Genomic DNA, 25,182 nt, shown 5'->3' on the forward strand with positions numbered 1-25,182 from the left:
AGCTAAGATAGCACCGCCCCTCTGGGGGAAAGAAGTGGGAATGGCATTTTCTCAGCCTGTCAGCCCTTGACATTCCCCCACTTAATCTGTGACTTATTGGAAAATGTGCAAAGGCTAAAAACAGGAAATGTATAGAACGACAAATGACTAATCAACATGTAAAAATACACTTGACTTCACTAATTATCAGGGAAATGCAAATTAAGAGAACATTTTTCTTTTCATTAAACTTTTTATTATGCAATATTGTACACATGTAGAAAAGAACACCAGCTGTAAGTATACAACTGTGAGCAAGATGTCCATTCTTGAGAGGTGGACGTGCTGTCTCAGGATCCTCCCAGCCCGGGAACTCCCTGAACCACCACTGTCAGTCAGGCTTCATTAATGTCCTCAGTGGCCTGGGGACAACAGCCTAACCGCTCTCTCTTTTTATTCATAATCAGGCATACAAACACCTCCCAACCCGCCCCACAGCATGGATAGGTGGCTAGAAATTTTTTTTTTCATGCCTACAGCACCTGGTCTTCCTAGGTGGTCTCCCATCCAAGTACTAACCAGGCCCGACCCTGCTTAGCTTCCGAGATCAGATGAGATTGGGCACGTTCAGGGTGGCATGGCCGTAGACTAGAAAAAATTTTGAAGGAGAAAGTCAGCCAAAGGACAAATGTCATAGGAAGATGATGCCAGGCACAGGGCCAGTGCCTGGGCTGTGAGGAGAGGGAAGCGGTGCTGGTGGTCTCCAAGGTGTCGCCCTACTCTGTGTCCAGTGTTGGGCTGGACAGGGGTGTGTCAGCTGTTGGCAGATTTGACTCACAGTTATTTAGCACCTGCTTTGTTCTAGGTACGGTGCTTGATAATTTCATTTGATTACCTTGAAGGGTCCCATTCAGTCTTTGAAGGGTCCCACTTCACAGGTGGCGCTGGTGTCCTGAGAGGGTAACTAGTGTTCCCAGTGTCCTCATTCAGAGTGACTTGCATGTGACCCCCCCTTCAGATCCTGACTGAATGAAATGTTTTTTACAACCCAGTGCTGCTTTGGGAAGCTCGATTCCCCCTCCACATGTCCCACTGGTCCTACTTCTATCCCAAGGGAGCCCCTTGGAATGAGTTTCTCTCTCTCCCCTCAGACAGCCTTCAGATAGCTGAAGACACTGGTCTTACCCCAAGTCTACCCTTTTCACTTCTGACTTTTCCTCAGAGGGCACAGGCTGGAGGCTCTCCCAGCCCTGGCTACTCCCCTTTGAACATCTGTGAGATGGAGGGAAGGCTGGAAAGAGGTAGGGTGACCAACTTGTTTTGTACAAGACTCTTCTGGTTTCGGTATCAAATGTTCTGCATCCCAGGACACCCCTCCATCCGAGGCAAACTGTTATGGTTTTGAGGGACTGTTCCAGTTCTAAAATGAAACATACCATGTGCCACAAACCACCTCAGCCGTGGGGCATGCCATCCTAGAAAAAAGGGACAAGAGAACAAAAGTATATTTTGCTAGAGCATCTGTTTTTCTTCCTAAGGGATGCAGAGGGTGAGAGATTGGGAAGGAAGAAGGCCCATGCACCATCAGTGTCCATGTGTAGGACCATGGTGAGGATTCTCTCCCAGCTGCTTTGGGAGCCAAGCGTGAGGCAGGGGCCTGGCTGGCGTCTACGTGTTTGGGGCCAAGGCTCACATCTGCGGTCAGTCAGGGTTTCTGGGAATGCTGTAGGTGATGTGCTGAATGGGCCAAGCCTCCTATCATCTTCAGGAACATGTAGCTGTCATTTGCCAAAGAATTAAAAGGTCCCAAAGGTTGTGGAGACAAATCCGGTGCCCAGGCTGGGAAACCAAGTTGTACAGGAAAATCCTGGACATCTGCTGGTTTCTCATTTCAGGAGAACCCCCTCCCACCTTCTCAAAACAGAGCCCCTCTTTCATATAGCTGAGACCTCACATCCTACACATAGAGGGGCAATACATTTTTTAGGAAAATCTATGATCATATTGAACTTATCATTGGATATACTGCTCCATTTCACCACCCTCCCCAATCATATCATGAAATAGCCCTTCTGGTTCACACAGCTCTTCCTCACCCGGATCCCAGGATCCCAATACTGAATGACCCCTGGACTGTCCCTAACTCATGCATCCATCACCTGGAGGTGGTGTGTACTTTCCGAGCCTGTTCCCACCTAAAAAGGCTCGTGAGAACAGTAGACAGACCTGGGGGGCTCTGCCAGTTCCTGACCTCACTTCTAGCCCTGAGACCCCAGCCTGGAATGACCATTCCCTATAGGAACCACCCACTTGCCAGATCTGGGACTTTCTAGCTTGGTCCTCTGGGCTCTGGTGGGGGGCCACTTTCCCCAGGACTCTGCAGGTGCCCCCTTCTGTAGGCCAACAACAGTTCCTCCATAGGCTTTACCCTCCTGTGACAACACTCCTCTGTTCCCCTACCCATCACCGGGGGTGGATGCCCGGAAAGCCTTGCTGAAGTCTCAAAACTAGAAGAAGCTGATTTAGGCCCCACCCCCATCCCCAAATAGACAGAGCCTCAGTGCGTGAAGATCAGTTCCCATGATACTCAATGCCTTTCTGCATCACTTTCAAAGGCTGCACAGGGCTTCATGGCATGGCTGTGCCATCATTTAGTAATAGTTCCCTATGAGTGGTCAGTTAAGTTTGTAATATATCTCTTGACCAACCCCCTACCACACATACACCCACAGCTGCTCCCGAGGGTGTCTGTTCTAGCCAGCTGGTCAGGAGCAGCCTTGTAGCAGGAGACAGTAGGGAGGAAGGCCTTAGCTGATCTCTGTGGGAGGAAATATTTGTGACGCTGGCCCAGGATCATATCTTAAGAAGGAGGGGGAGGGGAGGGGCAGAGCACAATGGGCCTCTAGGACCAGAGTGGGCTTCTAGGACAGGTAATTTGGTACTGTTTGCCTGGACTGAGGCAGGAAGTCCCTTGAGGCTTTGAAGGCCCCAGAAATAGTCCTGGGGGTCGGGGCTACAAGAAGGGTTGTTCAGCAGCCAAGAGCAGGAGAGAGATCATGAGATGCAAGGAGAGGGGCCAGGGACAGTCAGCCTTTATGGGGACAGTGATGTGGGGGTGGGGAGAGGGGCCAAAAGGGAAATCCTTTTCGAGGCAGCTCCTCAGGGGATTTACAAAATGAAAAACCACTGGAGTGACCCAGGCTGCTCTGAGCTATGAGCATTGGCTTTCCTTGGGGACTCTTGTCTGGAATCCTCTTGAGCCTCCGAGTCACCAATATGTGTCCCTCACCTCCTGCAGGGCCCTTAGAGGTGTGATCACAGACAGACCTGGTTATCTGACAATCATAGCAGAGAAAGTTCTGTAATTTTGCAAAATTAAGCATGAAACAGAAATAATCTGAGTTTTGTTTTCCTCTTCGGTTTATAACATATAACTTTGAAGATGTCATTTTCAACTCCAAACGAATTAGGAACCAGTTCCATGGGGCAGCATTTCTCAAAGAACATTCCTAGAGATACTAGTTTGAGATGTTAATGGCTGGTGTCCGTGTTCAAATTTAGTTGAGAAAGGCTGAGTATTCTTTCCTCCTAGAGATACACAATCTCCTTCCTCACGTTAGATGCTATGAAGAAGTCCTGCACCTTCTAGACTTGATAGATCCTTCTTTACAAAACACTTAAAATCTCATGAAGCAACTATCTTGCAATAACCTACATAACTCCAGGTAAAGTTTCAACTCTAAGCAGTATAGAACTTAATATCTGAGTTGCGTGTATTGTTCCTAGTTGCTTTTTAAATCGTATCATTCTAGTGTAGCTAGAGCCACAACAACATGAAAGTAGAAGGCACATTGTTTACTGGGTCCCAGAGCACTTGAACTTCCTGATGGAGAAAAGTCAGTTACTTCTCTTAACTTCAGTTTCCTCATTTGTAAAGTGGGATTCATCACATCAAAAAACATGGTTTGTGAGGAATGAAGAGGTGATTACGTGAAAGCCCACAGCTCAGTGCCTGATGCTAAATAATCAACTGGTAGAGAATAACTGGAGATCATCGAGAGTTACTATGCGAGGGGTCTGAGGACAAGGAATCTAAAACCAGAGCCAGGGGATGGCGCGGAAAGGAGTCAGGGAAAACCCGAAGGATAAATATAGAGGCTCAAAAGTGCAGTACTTTGGGGGAAGAACCGGAGGAAGATGAAAAAAGAAGGGGATAGGTATTCGAGTTCATGTGCGAACCCCCTGCTCCGACACCCACGGCTCTAAGAATACACCAATTAGCTTTTGCTGTATCACAAACCACCCCAGAATTTAGTGTCTTAAAACAACAATTCTGTGTTAGTTCATAATTCTCTAGGTTGGCACTTATGGCCTAGGCTCAGCTAGTCATGCCTGGACTCATTCATGTAGATGTAGTCAGCTGTAGGGGTGACGGGCTGGGTGGTCTAAGATAGTTTAGCTCATATATCTGGTAGTCGGTGGCTGTCAGCCAGGAACCTTAGTTCTACCTCATGTGGTCTCTCCGGCAAACTCGCTCAGATTTGTTCTCATGGCAGCAATATTCCCAGAGGGCCCAAAGTGAGAGTTGTAAGTCCTCTTGATTCTCAGGCTTAGAACTCAACCTCAGTTTTCTCACATTCTATTGGTGAAAGCAAGTCAGAAGGCCAGCCTAGATTCAAGACGTGGGGACATAAATTCCACCTCTTGATGGTGTTAAAAAAAGAAACAGGGACATGGTTCCCTAGTGTAGTGGTTAGCTCGTCTGCTTTACACGTAGAAAGTCCTGGGTTTGTGCCCCAGTGGAGCCACAGTCCATGGTCTACGGCCATGCCACCCTGAACAAGCCTGATCCCATCTGATCTTGGAAGCTAAGCAGGGTTGGGCCTGGTTAGTACTTGGATGGGAGACCACCTAGGAAGACCAGGTGCTGTAGGCATAAATAATAATAATAAATAAATTTAAAAAAGAAAAAAGAAACAGGCCAAAATGGAGCCACTTTTGCCAAGCCACATAGCCAAACCAAAACTTAATAACTAACCTAACTGGAGTTTCAGCCTTTTCTAGGAGTCTACTTTTAAACCAATCAGTCTGGAATTTCCTGATCTAGACTAGTGAGCTAATCTAATTAAGATAAAACCCATGCCCTGCATTCTCCTAAGGGAAATAATCCATTCTTAATTTCTTAGTCCCACCCTCTTTTTGCACAGCTTCCGTTTTGTACAACTCCTTGGAGCTCCCTTCTAGTGGCTGGGTTGGATGCTGCTTCATTCATGAATCGCTTAATAAAGCCAATTATATGTTCAAATTCGCTCATTCGAATTTTGTTCTTTAACAAGGGAGAAGCCACAAAGACTTTCTGGCCAGTTTAAATTCTCCCACATAGTGGCTAACTCTTGAATATTCGGCCTGGAAGGCTGTCTGGTGGGTTGGGAAGAATTCCACGTATGCACTCCCTCCCATGGGAATGGTTGCCTACACCTGCCTGGGAGTGTGTACTACCTGCGTCATCAGTACTTTCCTCCTCCATTTCTTTCCCTCCCTTTCTCTCCTGCATCCACTCCATTCGGCTTTTGTCTCTATTGCATCATTGAAAGGGCTCTTACCAAAGTCACCAATGACCCACGTCTTGCAAAGCTGATGGTCAGTTCTCTGTTTTGCTCCCACTTGACCTCTCAGGACGTAGTTATAACCTCAGTGTATTAAGGGGAATTCCCAGGACACTAAGCCCTGTTGCACATTTCTTTTAACTCTTTAAAGTCCTTTTCCAGGCATCCCTGTCACCTCACCAACCTCATTTTCCTTCTGCCTCACTGGCTGTACTTTCTCTGTTTTCTTTGCTGGCCTCTCTTCCTCTCAGTGTTGGAGGGCCCTAGAGTCTGTCTTTGTTTCTCTTCTCTGTTGTTGCTACATTTTCTCCCTAGATGATCTCATATAGGCCCACGGTTTAAACTGATCTGATGACTCAAATTTATATCATCCAACCTAAATCTCACTCCTGAGTTCCCTGGTCAACTCCACTTGGATTTTGAAAAGGTGTCTTGAAAACTTAAATAGCCAAAGTAACTGCATTTTGACCCAATCTCCTCTCACCCCCTGTTTTCCTGATCTTCCTCACCTTTGTAAATGACAGCCACATCTACCTAGTTGCTCAAGATAAAAACACTGGGGATCCTCCGTGATTTCTCTTTTCCTCACATTCTGCACCCAATCTGTCAGTAAGCCTGTTGGCTCTATCTCCAACATATATCCCCAGTGCAACCTCTTGTCACCGTTTCCAGTGCTGTGCCCCTAGTCCAGGCCACAGCCTTCTTGCTCTGAGACTGCTGCAACGGCTTCCTAACCAGCTTTCCTCTCCTCCCAGCCCCAGCCCCCTCTCGTCCACCCTCCATGCAGGAGCCGTCTGAAGCATAAATCAGATTCTGTATCAGGTCTCTGCTGAAACCTACCAGTGATTCTCACTGAAACTGGAAATATGTAAATCTACACCACTTACCAAAGCTACAAGGCTCCTGCCTATGATTCTGACCTGCCCCATTCTACTTTCCCTCCATCCCTTGCATGAGAACCACAGACCTCTCCAAGCTTCTTTTTTTCTCATGGCCTTTACGTTGCTCCCACTTAGAAGCTTCTCTCCCAGATTTTAACACATCAGTACCCCCTCTTGTAGCCCAATATCTGTTCGGAATGTTAAAACAGTCTCTAGATCTCTAGCATGAAAACCAAGGCTACTATTTGCAGATTGTTTTCAGCTCTAAGTAGCTCATATATGTCTAGTAGTAAATCCTAAGGTATGGAGTTAGTGGCTCAATATCAGGAACTGACTCTTTTCCATATTTCTGCTCTTTCATCCTCAGTGAGTCCCCTCGTCCCAAATTCTGATGTAATTCTAGTTATTACATGCTAACAACTTCAGAAGCAGACAGGTGACTGCATCTTAGATTTCATTTAAGTGTTAATTACTTCCCAAATGTTTTCCAACAGACTTCTGCTCATGTTTCATGGATTACTATCATATGCCACGCCTAAAGGAATCTGTTAACCAAGAACATGGGCTTAGCCTCTATTAGACGTAACGCCTCCTTTATTATATTTTGTGGTGATATCTAGAATTGAAATAAAAAAAAATTACCCTTTTTATGTATTTGTTTTCATACATATTGCATGTTCCCACGACCACTCCCCTCGCCTCCCCCACCCCCCCATTTCCCGAACAGAAGAGAATAGAAGCTCTTGTCTATCTTGTTTACAGCTGTGTGCTCAGAGCCTGGGCAGGGCCTGACTCATAGGAGAAGCTTGGTTTACATTTGCTAATGTACTTGACTGTGAGGACTATAGCTAAGATTGTTAGAGCTGGAAGAGGAAACAGTCTAACCTCATGGTTTCACAGATGAGGAAACAGAGGCACAGACAGAGTCACTTGTCCAGTGGCATGAATGCAAACGTATGCAAGCCCGGTTGGTCATGTGCAATCCTGAGGGTTTTTCCCCCCCATAAACAGTATTAGCCACTAAAAGTGAGGGTTAGTTATTTCCTTCTACAAGCTCCACGCCAGGTTATCATGAAAACCGATCTCAGAACAATTTCCATCACCCATACAAATATTTATAAAACAAACATTTATGAGGAAGTAGCCACAAAACTGGTTCACCCCATCTGTTCGGTAAAGTTAGTGAAGGCCCAGCTCTCTGTCCTTTTAAGTGCTCTACCACCGTGCATGAAGGGTCCACTAACGGAAGATATGACATTCTAGAGGCAGGATTCAGTTAGACTGATGGTCACTTCAGGCAACCAGGAAACCTCTGGACATGGGACCCTCCACTGATTCACTCCAGTGCCTCATCCCTGAGTAGGATTCTTTTACTCTGAACAAGGAATGGGTGGCATCCGCGAACCATTTTAGCCACTCTACGTTTCTTGACTACTACTAATTTCACCAAAGGAGAGCTCATTTCTAATGCCTATTATGCTAATTAATAAGCAATTAATTTTACTAATGCATTCATTACGGCATTCTCTATGCTCATCAGTAAAGCTTTAGGAGTGGATTGAGACTTGGAGAACTGTAGAGACTGCTGAGTTGATTGTTTGTGATTGTGTAAGTTTCTTCTTTACTCCAAGGTTCATTGACTTGGAGTTGGTAACTTGAGAGCAGATATGGCGGAAGTATTTACACTGTGGAAATTGGTAGCAAGGTCCTTCCCCATGGAGAGCCAGTTATTAAACATCAGCATACCACTGAATAGCTGAGTGACCCCTAGAATGTGGCCTTTCTGATAAAATGATGGCTGACTCCTTTACCCTCCTAACTACCTCTAAACCAGTGACACTAAGTCCTGGCTGCACTTTAGAAGGTACCTGGGACCTTTAAATCAATACTGATTTCCAGGTCCCTGTAGGTGGAGATTCTGACTTGATGGGGTGGGAGCCTGGATACCAGGACACATTTAAAACTCACCAGGTGGCTCTAATCTGAAGCCAGGGCTACACTCACATTTCTTTGTCACACTATGCCACATCTTCTAGCAGTCTCAGAAAAAGTTAATATCAAAACCAGGATGATCACTAGACCTGATGACCCCAGCCCAGAGCTCCTGGAAAAAGGATAGAAAAGTTGAAAATAGGTTGCCACTTCTCTTGAGGTCTCAGTGTTTGCCGATGTGGCTGAGGGGCAGTCCTCAGCAGTTGGGGGTCAGATTAGGAGTGGGGAAGGACAACGAAGGAGCTCAGGAGCCCAGGGAAGGCTGTGCCAGCCCCAAAAGCTCCAAGTTCCCTCTGCAGGGGTGTCTCAGAGTGTCATCCACCAGGGCATCTTACAGAGACTCAGGTGTGTGTGGATGGGTGAGGGAGCTTGGAGGCCAACTCCCAGGGAGAGGGAGACAGACTAACCCCTTCAGGGGCAAGGAGCTAGACTAGCCCTCCAGGGGGCAGACACTAGCACCTCAAAGAGTGGGGGTATAAGACCAATTCTGCAGTGCTTGGCGAGGGAAGCTAGTCTCCCAAAGAGAAGTTAGGAGTTAGTTTCCTCCCTCTCAAAGGACAGAAAGGATAACTTTTAACACTATGGTAGGATGTCTTCTTGGACCTTGGTTATTCATTTGAAGGTAACCTGCAGTAGTCCCTGGTTCCATGTCCCTACATGTGAGCGCCCTTACAAGGCCTGATTTTTTTGTACAAGGAAACAGACTTCCTTTAAACCCATCTGGGCAGGGCATTGCCGCCTCCTCACCCAACCTTGTTTTTTCTTCCTTCTAGGGCAGAGCCCTGAGGGCTGGGCCGGCTGTGTGTCTGTTTCTTACCGGGAGTCTGAATATACAGGAGGCTTGGGTGTCCAGGACAGAGGACGTGGACAAGGGTGCCATTCCTGCAGTCACCACCAGGGACCCCACCCAGCGCTGCCTTGAGCTCATGACCTCTGGGCCACACATTTAATTACCAAAAGCCACAGACAAATTGTCTGACTCCCAAGCCCCGGGGCTGAGCTGGGCCCGGGTAGCAAGGAAACAGCAGTGAGTCAAGCTGTAGCTGTGGGAGACGACTTCCAGCCATGTCTGGCACGAGGCAGAGGAAAGGCCTGGTGGGGAGAGGCCTGGTGAAACCCGGGCTGAGGGTGTGTAAGAAAGGGGGCCACTGACTCGGCCTGAGGATGGGCGCAGAGGAGGGCTTCCAAGAGGAAGAGGCCTCTGGCAGCCGTGTTGGGATCTCACCTGGCCACCGAGAAGGGGATTCCTGGAGACTGGTGAGGGAAAGGGCCTCCGTTACAAAAGGAAACTCCCGTCCCCAGCTCCATGGGGGCCCCTTAGCCCCATCCTGGTCAGCTGCACCTTCCTAGATGCCGCACTCCTCTCCCTCAAGCTGAGCAACTCCACTTATTCCATTCACACCTTGAACACTTTTAACACCTTAGCGGTTAGGTCCTGCTCTTTTCCCATAGTCTTCCCTCTTGACAACACTGGAAAGTATGCATTTCTATGTACCCAGATTAGGCGCGCTCACTCTCTCCCTAGAGTCCTCTGTACACATTGTCTCACGCCCCATTAGTACAGGCGTTTTCAGAGTTGCACGCGACCTCCTTTGCGAAAACCCTCGCCCCCTCCCCTCCCTTATCCTCCTCTGGGTTCTGAGCCGTAGCCCTGCCCCCAGCCCGCCTCCTCCCAGGGCTGGGCTGCTGCCTCGCGCCCATTGGCCGCTGGGGCTAGCTGGTCCCGGGCCTCGGCTGTGATTGCGGCTCGCCGGTGTCAGTCCCCGAGTGAGCGCCGGTGGCGGGGCCAGCAGCCCGGCAGGCAGCCGCAGGTGGGGGTGCTCGCAGCCAGGGACCTAGCCGGATAGCCCCGGGGCCCGGCGCCCGGCGCCACAAGTGCCCAGGATGCCCCGCGGGGACTCGGAGCAGGTGCGCTACTGTGCGCGCCTCTCCTACCTCTGGCTCAAATTCTCGCTCGTCATTTACTCCACAGTGTTCTGGGTGAGTGACCCCAGTAGGGCCTGTGGGTGGGGATGGGGGACACACTCCATCGACTGCTCCCACGCCGATCCCGGGGTTGGGTCCAGACTTGGCTGCTTCTGGGAGGGCGCGCGGGGAGGTGGGGTGGAGTGGGGCTGCACGTCTAGTTTCTCGTCCCACTCTCCCTGGGAACCTGGAAATTCTGGTGACCAGGCTCAGCCAGAATTTCAGCCGCCGAGTCGGGAGTCTTAGAGCTGGTTAGCTACGACGAAGAAGCACTGCCTGGCTTACCGGCTTGCACCTGACTGGTGCTCTGTCTGGTCCTGCGCATCCGCTGGTGCAGTAGCGGGTGGTTCCCGCGTCGGCCGCGCCCACCCCGAGTTTGCCTCCTCATCAGCCTTTGGAGTACGTGGTCAGGCTTTGTGGCCCTGGACTCCCAGTCCCATCCCCACTATTTACTTGCTGTTGCCCCTGAACAAGATGCTACCCCACTGCTCTTGGTTTCCTCTTGGGTAGAAGGAGGATTTCCAGGAGGATGCGCGTGCCTTGTCCGCGTAGTGGTTGGGAGGATTCCACCAGACGACATCTGGGGAGGTCTCCGGCCGCTCCTAGGTGCCCAGTAACTATTTCTGAGCCCACTGAGCTTTACCCCTTCTTTCTCTTGTTGCGGGGCAGCATGATAGTAGTTGGACATGAACTAGCCTTCAAATCCTGCCTCTACCACTTTCTAGCTGCATGATCTTGGGGAAGTTACTTTAACTCTCTAGGCCATAGTTTTCTCATATGCAAATGGTGACAGTAATTATATCCAACTTTTAAGATGTTTGTGGAGATTAAATGAAATAGGTGAAGTACAATGCTTAGCATGGGGACCAGTGAAGAGCTCAAGAAATGTGAGCCATTTTTATTATTGTGGGCTGGGCCCTTCTAATAAACTATCCCAAGAGACTGGATTTCTTTATGGAAATTTCAGACTAGGCTGGCCCCCACCTAGAAATGAGGACATTTTTCTACAGTCCACTCCAGCCCTGCCCCAGAATATATCCCCGCTTCCAGTGTGCCACAGGGCAGTCTTACCCAGGGACCAGGGAGGAAGTCACCCACACCCATCTCCCTAAAACACATATGCTCTACTGATCTCAGCTCCTTGTTGGGTCTATTCTGCTAGCAGGAACTGCTAGTTCTGCCATCAGGTCTCACTTTCCATGTGACCCCTCTGTAGATGTGACCTTGCCTAGTAGTCAAGGGATCCAGATTCCAGTCTCGTTCTGTTACTGACTCACTGGGAGATCTTAGGCAAGTCACTTCCCTATTTGGGGCCTCAGAGCTGTGAAATGACTTGCCTATCTAGAAAACCAGGTGAACCCAGCTCCAAATCCAGTTCTCTGACTCTAGATAATGTGGAAGAGAGATGAGCAGTATATTTGGGGGCCAGAGGATGGAGCATGGACCTGTTGGTAGAAGCTCCAGGGAGACAGCAGGTTGTATGTGAGTTTGAGGCGGGGGTGATTTAAGCTCTCATTTAGTGGTTCTGTCCCAACCTTGCATCGGAATCAACTAGAGAATTTTAAAAACACTACAGATACCAGGGCATGGGTATTTATTTAAGCTCATTTAAGCTCTCCAGGTAATTCTAGTGTGTAGTCAGAATTGAAAACTGCTGGGCTAGATGGTCTCATAGGCTTCTTGATTCTGATTCTGGGATTCTTTGCCAGCCCCTTGCTTGTCTGGCCTCAGGAGCTCTTCTCTCTGTAGGTCAGAGTTGAAAGAGAGAAAGCTAAGGTTGATGGGTGGGAAGGTGGGCAATTAAGGGAAGACCAGGAGTCAGAAGATGGGGGTTATGTTTCTGGCTTCACCCTTTCTCTCCGTATGTAATCACTGACCAGTCTCTTAGCCTCTTTTTCCCATCTGTAAAATGGATAACTGATACCATGCTCCATACTTCACTGGACCTTTTTTAGAATTAGTGATATGAGGAAATCGTGACATGTGGGCAAGCCAAGAGCTATATAAAAGAAAGTTATACCATTAAAACTTAAATTTTCAAGGCCTTGTTCTGTTATTGTCCCCTGCAGCCCAGAGAGAAGACCACCTTATGGCTCTTGCTTTACTTCTTTGGGGCAGGATGGGACTCAGAACTTGGAATCCTTTCTCTCCAGCCATCCGAGATTGCCTTACCAAATCCTTGACTTCCCATCGCTGGAAGTATTTCTGCTTAAAAATCTCCCTACCCATGCCAAGAACTCAGCCACCTGCCAGCTCTGCCAGGGCAGCTCCAGGTGCCAGAGTTTGACTGCAGGGCGGAGCCCAGTGTGAGTAAGTAATTTGTTTGAGACTGGGTTTGCTGTTAATTGGAAATCATTATAGGAAAGCCCATTAGCTCTGGTACTATCCCTCGGGAGGAGGAATGGTGCCAAAGGTTACTTGTTTATAAGCCCAAAGTATTTACACTTTCATCTCAATCTTTAGTTCTGGAAGGCGCTATGGTTTTACCATGGCCATGCACCTTCTGTAAGACATTTTGCTTTAGAACTGATTATGAAATAATGATCTTGTATAAAATTTAAAAGTATAAAAGAATAGTCATCAGTGACAGGCTTCCTTCCTACCCTCTCCCCTGGCCTGCCCTGGCCAGAAGGGACATCTATTATCTGTTTTTTTGTGTGTGATGCTTTTGTGAGCTAATATTCTTAGCCATAGGATGCCCTATGGATATAAAATACACACATGTGTATTATATATTCTTTTCCCCCCTACATAAGGTAGCACACTATACACAGTTCTGCCCTTACCTTTTCACTTAAAGTTAAATCCACATAAATTTTGGAGCTCTGCTAGAGGCTGCCTCATTCTGTTTGATAGCTGCATAGAATTCACTCTAGGCTATGCCAAACTTTAATCAGTCTCCAGCTGGGGAACTCAGGTTATTTCCAATTTCTAGTTACTGTAAACAGTGCCGCATCTTTGAATATGTTGCTTTGCCCATATGTGTTCATGTCTGCAGGATAATTTCTAGAAGTGGAATTGCTGGGTTAACAGGCATGGGCATGTATAATACACATTCAGAAATGCACCGATCATAAGTGTATACAGCTTAATGAATTTTTACAAAGTGAACACACCTGTATAATTAGCCCCCTCAGGTCAACCAATAGAATGAAAAGCAGAAGTCAGGCCCCCCAGCCCTTGTGCCCATTTCCAGTTCCTACCTTCCTCCCTCAATCACTATTGGAATGTTTAATAGCAAAAGACAGCTTTGCCTGGTTTTATATGTGTGCTTATGATGTTGATAGATGTTGTTAAATTGCCCTACATAGAGGTTTTACCAATTGTAATATTACTTACTATATTTGTTTAAACTCACTTTTTAAACTTAAATTTGTTTTTATTTATTTTTTCTAAATTTATTATTATTTATGCCTACAGCACCTGGTCTTCCTGGGTGGTCTCCCATCCAAGTACTAACCAGGCCTGACCCTGCTTAGCTTCCGAGATCAAACACCGAGCTTATTCAGAGTGGCATGGCCACAGACCATGGACTGTGGCTCCACTGGGGTGTGAACCCAGGACTTTCTGTGCACAAAGCAGACGTGCTAATCACTACACTATGGAACCACATCCAGAACTTAAATTTGTTTTTAAAAAGAGGGTTTATAGCACTACTGCCAATGGGAAACCAACATTCTGTCATTAAAAATATCAGGTAACAGGTACAATAAATACAGTGCAGGGGAAACAAAACATTATTAAATCCTAGCTAGATATTGTGGGTGCTATAGGCTATGAACCCGAGGCCTGCCCTCTGTTCAAAAAGCAGGTTGGCAAGTGTTTGAGAGGCTTAAACACAAATTGGCACCAAAATTGAGGTTTGCTCCTTGATGTGATTGGGGGGATCGGAAGGGAATTGAGCAATGAAAACTTTCCTCAGTCTATGAATTAATATGAGTATGACCTTGAACCACTTACAGAGATTTCCTGTCTCACACTTGGAGACCTTCTCATTTTCAGAGCGGGCCCTCAGGGCCTAGTGAAGATGTGTTTCAGGGTCACTCAGTAGACTTGGCACGGACCCCCAGTTGTCCTCATCCTCAGTTCATTGCTCCGTTTTGGTAGGTTGCTGAGGATGTCTCCATGAGCAATGAGCTCACCCAGAGGCACTTGGAGCCTCCTTTTCCCACCATGCAGGGTGAATCATTCTGACACACGTACCCTCAGCCCTTTAGGGACACATCTCTAATTTTAGCACTGACCACAGGGTATTCTAGAGATCCGTTTACACAATTTTTTTTTTTTCCTGGACTGTAACTCCTGGAGGTCAGGGTGTAGCTCATTTACATCTTTCAAATGCTGATCTTGGGCCTGGGCACCTTGTAGATGCTAGTAGGTGCTCAGGGAAGACTTGTTCCATTGATGTGGTTGAGTTCCAATCTGTGTGTTCTAAGCAAGGATCTAAAACGACAGTGCCTCCATTAGAGGCTGAGGCTGGGTGTATAGTCAACAGTGGCTAGGTTTTGCTGAAGCCTTGAATTTACAAAGTGGCCTGGGCTGATCATGGAGATACTGGCTTTCTAGAAAGCACCTAGTCTGTTGCCTTGACAAATGAGGTGTTGACTAATCATTATTGGTAGTAGTATTATTAGTAGTATGTATTGGAAACATTAGTTGTAATGTTAGGAAGAAAAAGACTTTAGTGGGGTGAGTGGGAAAGAAGTAGATGTGGGTAAGTAGAGGAGGAAATGAGTACCAAAGGCAATATTAACTCTTCTTTGCCTTGTTCAAGGATAGACCCTGTTATCATAGCTTAGGCCTGTGATTCTTTCTATTTCCCAATGGTTTAGTGGTTAGGAGTGTGGACTCTGGACCAGGCTGCCGTTGTTTAAATCCCAGCTCTGGCAATTATAGGTTGAGTGACTTAGGCACTAACTTCCATGTGCCTCATTTGCCTTATTTGTAAAATGAGTGATATTAGAGTTGCTGAGACCATTAAATGGATTCATATATAGGAAATGCTTAGAGCAATGCCTGGCACATGATAAACATGAACTGCTCAGTTAGCCATTCTCCTCCTACCTTCTTCTCTATTCTAGGTGCTCAAGAGCCACAGACTGAGAATGAGAAGGGCCCTTGAAGTCACCTCCAGCGTGACCTTTTCATTTTACCAAGGAGAAGACAGAGGCCTGGAGGGAGGAAGCGAGTTGCTTGAGACTCTACAGCAAGCTAGGGACAGACCAAGAGCAGGACCTAGGCTGCCTGAGGGTACATGTATCAGTTTCTTCATTGGATCACCGTGACCCTTACCAGCCGTTCCCCTTCTCCTGCAAGAAGTGGTTTCCCCCTGGTGTCAGGGCTCAGGGCGTGGGTGGAGGGCATTTCTGTCTGGCTTCATCTAATGCTTAACTGGGAGACCAGGTACTTGTCTTCTTCCAGAAATGCTGGAAATGCTGGAATAAGACAGGTACCTGGTCTCCCAGTTAAGCATTAGATCAAGCCAGACAGAAAAGAAAGTAGTTTCAGTTTCCAGCAGGAATTTCTAACTTTTGAAAAGAGCTTTTATTTTTGCAAAAATGATATGCGCACATAATTTTTAAAAATTCCAAGCAATTCAGGCAAGTACGGTGAAAAAACAATAGTAGTCACCTTCGATTCTACCACGTTACATGTTAGTGAACATCTGTCAGGATACCTCCTTGTACGTATTTTATTTCCTAGGTTTTTCAAAAACTGTGCTACCAGTGGACAGGCTGTGCTGGGTGCAGTGTGGGGTGCTGCGGAGGTGCTTGGGGTCTGGCAGTCGGTTCTTGTGTCGTTTCCAGATGAGCAAACTGAGGCCCCGGGAAAGTCTCTTTGCTCTTAGTCTAGTCTTCTGTGTATGATCCCTCTCTTTCTGAAAGGCAGGGATTGTTTTAAGTTGTAGGACTGGTTGGGACTTTGCTGCCTTTGGTTGTTTGTTCCTGAGAAGTAGGAATAAGGACCTGCCTCCTTCCTCCTGCTGCCCGGTGCCTCTTCTCTCTGGGTGACTCACAATGCCAACCTGGGGTGGGGCTCAGTAAACCAGATAAGAAACTGATAATGAAATTTCTGTACCAGCTGGCTCCACATACAGGGAATGATGTCTTCTAGGTAAGGCCAGGGCACAGGAGATTGAAAAGAAAAGCCTTTTTCAGAAAGAAGCTTTGGATCTGAGTGGGTTCGAATCCACTCTTAGTAGAAGGCAAGAGAATCCAGTCTCGACCTGCTATTCTCCCCAGGGTGGGATGGTTCATTTACTTATTCAGTTAAGAAATAGTTATTTGATGGCGACTGCGTATGCCAGGCACTGTCATAGTTACTGAGAAACAACTATGAACAAGAAAGACTTAGTCCAGACCTTGGAAAGCAGACAAACCAGTAAATAAACATAGTTTGTGATAGGTACTAAAGAGGCAATTAGAGAACAAGCGAGAAGAGATGGAAGTTCCTACTTTAATGGGTGGTTGAGGAAGAAGTTTAGAAGGACCTGACATTTCAGCTGAAGCTCAAGGAGTGAGAAGGAGCTAGCCATAAAAAAAGTCCTGTAGAGAGCATCTCGGGGAGCAGTAGAGTGAGGGGCAGTTCTGATTGGCTGCGTGACCACAGACAAGTCACGGACAACTCCCTGTGCCTCATTTTCAGTTTGTGGCAAGGGAATAAACTATGGTACCTCTCACAGGTGCCGCGCTTGGACGGGGTGATGCCTGCAGGGCTCTTAGCGGAGTCATGTGTGATAAGCATTAGAGCAGATGACAGGAGGAGTGGTGACTGGTGTCCCTGGGCAGGAGCCCAGAGCTTACTGGATGTGCTGAGGAGGTTGAGGGGTTCTGGAGGAGCCGCCCTCTTGTGCTTGCCCCACCATACTTCGCTTCACCTCTTTGGATCCTCAGAACAACCCTGTGAGCTGGACAGACAGGGCACTGGTCCCATTTTATAGTTGAAGAGACCGAGACTCTGAGACGGGGTAAGACTGGCACAACCAACCATTTGCATCTGTTCCTGAGACAAAAGCTATTTCATAGTGAAAATGGTGCCTGCTGTGTTTTATTTAATTTTTCCAAAGGAGACTTTCCCACTATGGGAGGTATTTGCATCTTGACCTGAAGGGAAATTAATATTTGCCAAGAGGGTAGAATGAAAACAGCCTTGCCTTGGTCAGTGCTTAGAGCCCTCCCCCTTCCTGCAGGAGAGCCCCTCCCTGATGTGGCCTTGGACCAGTCACACAGCCCCCCAGCTCTTTCTTGTCCCCTACCAGTGGACCGGGTGCTGTGGGCTCAGAGGTGAGAGCAGTGTGCTTGGCAGTGGGTCAAGGCCAGCTCCAGCCCACCTGTCACAAGTTGAGATGAAGTCTCTTGTTTGGAGTGGAGTGGGGTGCTGGCTTCCAAGGCTGGCACCAAATTCTGAGACTGGGTCACTTTTTTGTGGGCCTTGACTGTGGCTCGAGGCCTCCTGCCATGGAGGATTTGACAAATACACATATCCAGGTCCAATCTTCAGAGCAGATTTCATGGGTCTGGGGTGGGGCCCACTCACCTATAATTTTAAAACTTCCTCCGGTGATTCTAATGTGCAGCCAGAGTGGAAACCGCAGCTCATGGCAGTGTCTGTGAGGGAATTCTGATGGGACTGGTCCAGTTTCCAAGATGACTTTATGGTTGAATCCTGAGTAATATGCTGAACCTTTTCCCAATCTTGCCAATGATCTGGATCATCTCTGTGGGCTAGGGAAGTTAGTGACCACGTTTGGGAGAGGCTCGGCACCAAGACAGTAGGCCCAGAAAGGGAGAGAGTGTATGAGCCAGGGGAGGAGCGGGGTGTGGGTGGGAGAGCTAGGGGCCCAGTGAACAAGCAACAGCTGGTGGGGTGTGGAGACCGGCAGCCTGGGGATGTGGGAGGCTGGGCTTCTTCAGGGAACTGGGATGTATCTGTCTCAGAGGTGGGGGAGGGGGGCCCATGGTTCTAGAATTTTGCTTTCCTTTTGGTTATCTTTACAACAATCTTTTTTCTGCTCTGTAGTTAACTTCCTAACTGAAGAAGTCTCTATAGAAGCAGACCTGAGTTTCTTGAGTCAGGGATTCACATACTTGGAAGGGTGAACAGTGATACACGCCCCCTTTAATTATGTTTCCAGTCTGAGAACTGCTGATGCATAGGCATCATACAGTTCTGGCCCCCGTAGGAGGGGCGCAGCAGGTGGTGGGGAATCCAGATAGGTGCAGCGAGCTTGCTTGGGGTCATGGCGATAAACTAGTGGCCTGTGAGTGGAGGGATGGGGACTTGACTTTGACTCTGACCAGTGATCTCTGTAGTAGGTTGAATGGTGCCCCCTACGTTCCTCCAAAAGATATATTTGTCTCCCAGAACCTGTGAATGTGACCTTATATGGAAAAAAGGTCTTCGCAGGTATAATTAAGATCAGAATCTTAAGATGAAATCGTCTTGGATTGCCTGAGTGTGCCTTAAATCCAATGACAAATGCCCTTATAAGAGAAAAGCAGAGGGAGCTTTGAGACAGACAGGAAAAGACTTTGCGAATACAGAGAGGAGGAGGCTATGCGAATACAGAGGCAGACAAGACCAGGAACACCTCAGAGCCACCAGAAGCTGGAATAGGCAAGGGAGGATCTTCCTCTAGAGCCTCCGGAGGGAGCACGGCCCTGTGACACTTCGGTTTCTGACCTCTGGCCTCCGGGATTGTGAAGGAATACCTTGCTGTTGTTTTAAGGCACCCAGTTTGTGGTAATTTGTTTTGGCAGCTCCTGGAGACTAATGCAAGGCTTTTCTAGGGAGGGCCTCAGTTGGACAGGGCCCTGAAAATACCTTTGCCTACTGTGGTTTGTAGTGAAGACTGAGGAAGAGACCAGGGGTGGGGCTGGGGGAGAAGCAAGGACGGCAGCTTCATGTTGGCCCACGTAGGTCAAAGGCCGTGATCTACAACCAGTTTCTTCTGGGCTTCTCTGCAAGGAAAGCTTGATGGAAAGGGGTTAATACAGGGGCAGGGAGTGCAAGTTAGCTTTCAAGAAGGACTTCCTGGTTCTGAAAGTAGTTAAATAGAAACTGCTTGCCAAGTGGGGCTATAAAACATCTGGGATTTCCTTACAACCTTTCAGAACAGGAGTGTCACCTATCATATGGGACAATTAGGATGGTTTGAAATTCCAGTTGGGCTGAACTTTGGAGGGCCATGGGGCCATCTGGTCCAGCCAATTCCTATCAGAGGGAAGGAAACTGAGACCGGACCACACAGCAAGTGCCACTGGTTCTAAAACTGTGGCCAATGGGACGGCCCCTGTCATTCAGAGAGGACAGTGGGCACTACTCAGTGATTTCACCCCAGTATCACTCTCTCCAGCTGGGATGTGAGTGTCCCTCCTGTGAACAGGCCTGCTGCTGCACCTGGGGACAGGGGCCTGATGTGTGACTTATCACAGACTGGCCTTCTCTGCAGGGCCTGAAAACTCAGGCAGCAAGAACCCTGGTCTATGCCTCTGGCCTGATTCTACTTAGCCTCCGACCAGTGATTGCTATTTGCTTGGTCCTGTGCTGGTCTGAGGGTACAGATGAGCCAGCCCTGTCCCTGTCCCTTGGCAAGCTGGCACTCGCTGAGTCTTGGCTGAGTGCTCAGGACAGCTGCAGACATTCTGTGATTAGGGTGGGGCTGCCAGCGGCTCACAGGAGGCTCTTGCAGGAACACTTAGTCAGCAGTGGACAGTGGGCTCTAGGCTCCCATAGGGACTGCAGCCACTTGACTCTTCCTATCCTCAAGCAGCGTGGACTCATGATCAGAGCAGAAATGAGATGAGAACAGGAGTTGTTCGGAGACCACAGTCCCTGACACAGGAGTGGGGTCTGTTTCTGTCTTCGCTGATGCGGTCTCTGGTGTGGCCTCACTTAGAATTCAACTTTTTCTTTTGCAGTTAGAAAGACACCCATGCACACACACACACACACACACACACACACACACACGCCACCCACACCACCACCATGCTGCCCTCTGTCTAGTCTGGTGATACCTTTACTTCTGTCTTCTTAAAGCTAACAGTTAATGAGTGCTTCCTATGTACTACTGGGTGCTAGGCTGAATTTTCTAGACATTCTTTCATATAATCCTCCAGCAACCCTGAGAGGCAGCACCATTATGGCCCCATTCTACGCTGAGGTTCAGAGAGGTTAGGGAACTGGCAAGTAGATGAGAAGCCTCACTCTCTTCTTGCCAGACTTCTCGGCACCTTCCTGTCTCAAGTGTTCATCCTCGGTAGAAGGACATCTGTAAGAGAGGTGGGCTGTTTTGGAGTGGGTTGTTTGCTCATCTGTTTAGTCACTTAGTCACTCACCTAACATTTCCTAGGCATATGGGGTCTTCTGATTCTCCTCAAAGTTCCGCTTAGAGGAGCAAGGGCCCTGGAGTGGGGACCAGCCTCCTGGGCAGGGGCCCTGGGCTCCCCCAGGGAGGGGCTACCCTCTGTGGGAAGGGAGGGAGCAGACCTGAAGTGGCATAAGGAACTGAGGCCAGGTCCTCATCGGTATCTCTGGAGCTTCAGGAAGGCAGAAATGGAACCGGCATCACTGTCCTTCAGAAACACGTTTCATTTTGTTTATTTATTTTTTTAAGGAGAGGATATGCCAGAGCGTGAGAACTCTTGTTTCTGATGAGGGAAGGCAGCTCATCGTAGAGGGAGCACTGGCCTGGGAGTCTGGAGACCTGGGTCACAGCTGCTGACTGATGGCTGAGACGCTGTGTGACCTTGTGGGAGTGACAGCCTGTCTCTCCGCCTCAGATTCCCATCTGCAAAATAAGGGGGTTGGGCCTGAACAGCACCTATCTGCTTAGTCTGTGGGTCCACAAGATGATTTTAGGTGGTTCTGGGGGAACATTTTAAAATTTACTACGTATGCATTAAGTGTAATGCATATTAAAGAAAATCATTAGTACCTCAAATCTGTGATTTCATAGATATTGATTAGGTTAGGTCAGGACCATATTTATTTTAGTAAGGAATGTCTGTCAGTTAAAGAGTGGCACTTCCTGGTCAGGTGTAGGCACTTAACAGGTCTTTATATCTGCTGATTTTAAAGAAAGAACGGGGATTCTTATGTATTAATAGCACCTTTCAGGTTACAAAGGAGTTTCTCCATCTCTTGGGGTCCTCTGAATGACCATTGGGCAGTTGTTACCATTTCTGTTTCACAGCAGGGTCCCCCGATGCCCAGAGAGGGAAGTGGTCTGTCCAAGGTCGCACAGCTCCTAAGTGGTAAAGTGCCTCACCTGGCACATGCCCTTTATCAGTCACACCCGCCTAGCCGCAGGGAGAGCACGTCCTCTCACAACTGGCGGTTTCAGCACCTGGGTTTTATTGCGATGTTGGTTCGTTGTGTGCATCTTCTCTTATCCTGATCATCTTAAAGCAGAGGAGGAGGGGTTTGAGGGTGACAGATGACTCTCTCTCTCCCTTCCTCCAAGCCTCTTCCCCAAGCACAGGGAGCAGAAGCGTGTCCTAAAGCCCTCAGATCCTGTTTCCTAGCGGGCTCTCTTGGATGTATAATAGGTAGGTTCCTGGCACAGTCTATATTTAGCTCCAGTCAGCAGTTAGTGAAACATCTGGTTGGGGCATTAGTTCCAGGCCAGAGGAGGCCGCCTGTTCCAGGCCTCTGGTCAGTGGGCCCCGCCGTGGCCACGTAGTCTTCCCAGGACAAAGGGAGACTCTGAACTGTAATCAGAGCTTCTCTTGGAAGAAATGGAACTTGGATCTTGCTTGCTTTCTCAACATTTTTATTGTAAAAAAGTTTAAAACATAGAAAAGGCAAAAGAATGTTACAGTGAACACTCATATGCCCAGCAACCAGAATCAATAATTTTAATAGTTGGCCATGTCAGCGTAAGTTGCAGACATCATAACCCTTCACCCCAAATATCCCAGGATGCATCTCCTAAAAAAAAAACATGCTTGGATATAACCATACTATTATCATGCCTAAGAAAATACCAAGTTTATATGAAAACTTCTGCGATTGTTCCTAAGATGTTTCTCATAGTGCATTTAAAAAAATAATCAGAATCCAGCATGATAGCTCATGCATTGCATTGGATCTCATTTTAACAAAAACATGAGGGGTGACCCCTGAAGCCCTGAATGTTATGGAGTCCTGGGGAGGATGGTCATGTGTTACTTGCCTGCATTTGCGTGATCCACCAAGACCTACTGGAACCTTGCCCTCTCCTTGCTTAGAGAAATTCAGAAAGTGGGTAGAGAAAGGCTTGCCGGGCCTAGAACACAGTGTGGACCTGTGGGGGCCCCTGTGTAAGCCCGCTTCCTGTTGAAAGAAGAGATGCTTGGTGGCTCGATGCCAGAGCTGAGTGCCCATCCTTAATCACCAGCTGCACGTGCTGAGCCCTGTGCCAAGTGCTGCGGGGAAAGAGTGCTCTAAAGAGCTGGGGGTTCAGGGCCAGCTGCCCACAGTCTGCTGGGAGGAGACCCATCATGCCCTGGTGTTGCTGGGTCACGGACGCCGTGTTTGCCAGCGACCAGTGTGTAGGAGGCTTTTGGGAAGTCAGTGTGCCCGGTGTGTGTGTGGTGGAGCCTCTTTGTTGCTTGGTTCCGATGCTTGAGGTATGGCTGGGTTGGGGCCAGAGGAGTCCCCTTCTTTCATGCAAGATGGGACATACTAAATCAGTAGTTCCTAATCAAGCTGAGATAGTGGAAATGAACTTTTTTTGGTAAGTTTTAAACTCACAGAAAAGTGGAAAGAAAAGGTCAAAGAACACCTGCATACCTTTGTGTTACCAATTGTTAACATCTTGTCTTAATCTCTATTTCTCTCTCTCAATAAATACACTTCTTGTTTTCATTGCCAACCCAGCTGAAAGGAAGCTGTGGCCATTGTGATCTTATTCTTAGATACCCCAGCATTCGGCTTTCCAAAAGGGGCATTCTCCCACATGCTGCCATTGTTCTGAAAAAGAATCTCCATTAAATAAAGCACCATTTATGCAGTCCATATCCAGATTTCCCCAGGTGTTTTCCAGATGTTTTTTTGCGGGATGTTTTACCCAATCCAGGATGCAGTCTAGGTTCACACATTGTTTTGGCCATGACATATCTCCTTAATCTTTCCTGGTATAGACTGTCCTCGCTGCTTTTGATTTCCTTGAAGCCTCCAGGCCAGTCGATCTGCAGAACATCAGAGTTCTGGATTTGTTTCCTCGTTTCCTCATAATTAGGTTCGGGCCACACATTTTCTGCATGAGTGCTGCACAGGGGCTGTGCCAGGAAGTACAGGATGCCACCAGTTAAGAGGAGCGTGATATCCTGCCACCCCGCTGCTGGCCATGCCAAGCTTGACCGCCAGCCCTCTCCATTGTAAATGTGCAACATTATAGATGTGACAACAAATGTGTGAGCTGTGGGGTGACATTGGGGCTGTGTGAATACTCTGGTGAAAGAATGTTTGAAAGCAAATCTGAATGCGTAGCTCCTCTGCTTATATTATTTCAGTGATTTCTCTGTTCTAATTTCAAAATTTATTGAGGCTGCCTACTTCTCGCCACCATTACGTGCCTGCCCTGATCCAGGCTACTGTCACCTCGAATCTGGGTTACTGCTGTGGATTCCTGACTGCTCTCCCCTCTGGCTTCCAACCCCGAGCCTGTTCTCAGCGCAGCAGTCAGTAACTCATTTAAAAATCGAAGTCAGATCAGATCACTGCTCTGCAAACTTCTAGTGTCTCCCCCGCACTCAGAGCAAAAGTCAGAGTCCTCACAATGGCTTCAAAGCCCTCCCCATCTGCCTGGCCTTGCCCCACCTCATCTACACCCACCTGCTCTATCATGCTATAACAGCTATTCCTTGAACTCATGTGTATGTTCCAAGGTCTTGGTAGCTTGGACATTTGTCCATATATACACATGGATGGTAGAGAGCCCGCCCCTACTTAAGTCTTTGTGATTAAAAATGACAGTTCCACCCCTGGCTTCCCTGGCTTCCTTTCCTGTTTTGTTTTTGTTTTGTTTTTTTTCTCAATAATACTTGTAACCATGACATACTGTGTGTGTTTCTTGTTTGTCTCTTCCCAACTAGAATGTGCTTGGTTTGGTTTGATGCTATGGCTATACTCCCTGCCCCCTTCCTAAAACAGCTGCTTCAGAGATCTTGGGGGAGGAGGGGGTCTGTGAAGTCAAAACCATTTTCATGAGAATACTAAGATGTTATGTGCCTTTCCCACCCTCATTCTCTCAACAGTGTACAGTGCAGTATTTTAGGGGCTCAGGAGGGTGATGTGGCAACAGATTGATTGAGGAGCAGCTATGAGAATCCAGCTGTCTTCTCATCAGCCGGATGTTAATATTTGCAAAGATGTAAAGCCCATGCCACTCTTCTCAATTTTTCTTTTTTGGAATTTTTAAATAAAAAGTATGCTATTTACGTTAACATGTGACTCTATTATTTCTAAATGAGCTAAATATTTAAAATACATGTTTTAATTTCTTAGATAATAAACAGTAAATAATTGATAGATACGACCCATGAAAACAAAGGTTCTAGGGTCCTCAAAATGTTTGAAGAGTCAAAACGAGTATTGAGATCCAAAACTTTGAGGATAACTGACTTAAACAACCTCAGTAAAGGGACGAATGAATGAGATTTTTGGTTTAACCTGAGACCTGGCCTTGGTGGTCTGGCTTCTGTGAGCTTCCCTGGCCTCCTCCCATCTTGGCTCCAGCTATGTTGACCTGCTGTCCCGGAAGCCCCTTCATG

At 47.7% G+C, this 25,182-nt stretch overlaps 1 protein-coding gene, 2 non-coding genes and 1 pseudogene across 4 annotated transcripts in view; 2 read left to right on the forward strand and 2 right to left on the reverse strand.

Moving 5' to 3' along the window:
• Positions 1-509: 509 nt before the first annotated feature.
• On the reverse strand, positions 510-628 carry LOC120610140 (5S ribosomal RNA). The gene has a single exon (XR_005654876.1). It is a non-coding gene; the product is annotated as a 5S ribosomal RNA (ribosomal RNA).
• Positions 629-4,796: 4,168 nt separating this feature from the next.
• Positions 4,797-4,915, forward strand: LOC120609792 (5S ribosomal RNA). The gene has a single exon (XR_005654842.1). It is a non-coding gene; the product is annotated as a 5S ribosomal RNA (ribosomal RNA).
• Positions 4,916-10,206: 5,291 nt separating this feature from the next.
• TSPAN15 (tetraspanin 15) overlaps positions 10,207-25,182 on the forward strand; it is a 47,769-nt gene continuing 32,793 nt past the window's right edge. Inside the window, exon 1 of one of the 2 annotated variants that reach the window (XM_039871991.1) lies at positions 10,207-10,438. In XM_039871991.1, the coding sequence (XP_039727925.1) occupies positions 10,343-10,438 (96 nt within the window). In that variant the 5' untranslated portion in view covers positions 10,207-10,342. The remainder of the gene's footprint in view (positions 10,439-25,182) is intronic. The other variant, XM_039871990.1, reaches the window with a different exon arrangement.
• On the reverse strand, positions 13,835-13,950 carry LOC120610175 (uncharacterized; annotated as a pseudogene).

Source organism: Pteropus medius, unplaced genomic scaffold, assembly GCF_902729225.1.
Source record: "Pteropus medius unplaced genomic scaffold, Ma_sr-lr_union100, whole genome shotgun sequence".
In the NCBI taxonomy this organism is placed as follows: Eukaryota; Metazoa; Chordata; class Mammalia; order Chiroptera; family Pteropodidae; genus Pteropus; species Pteropus medius.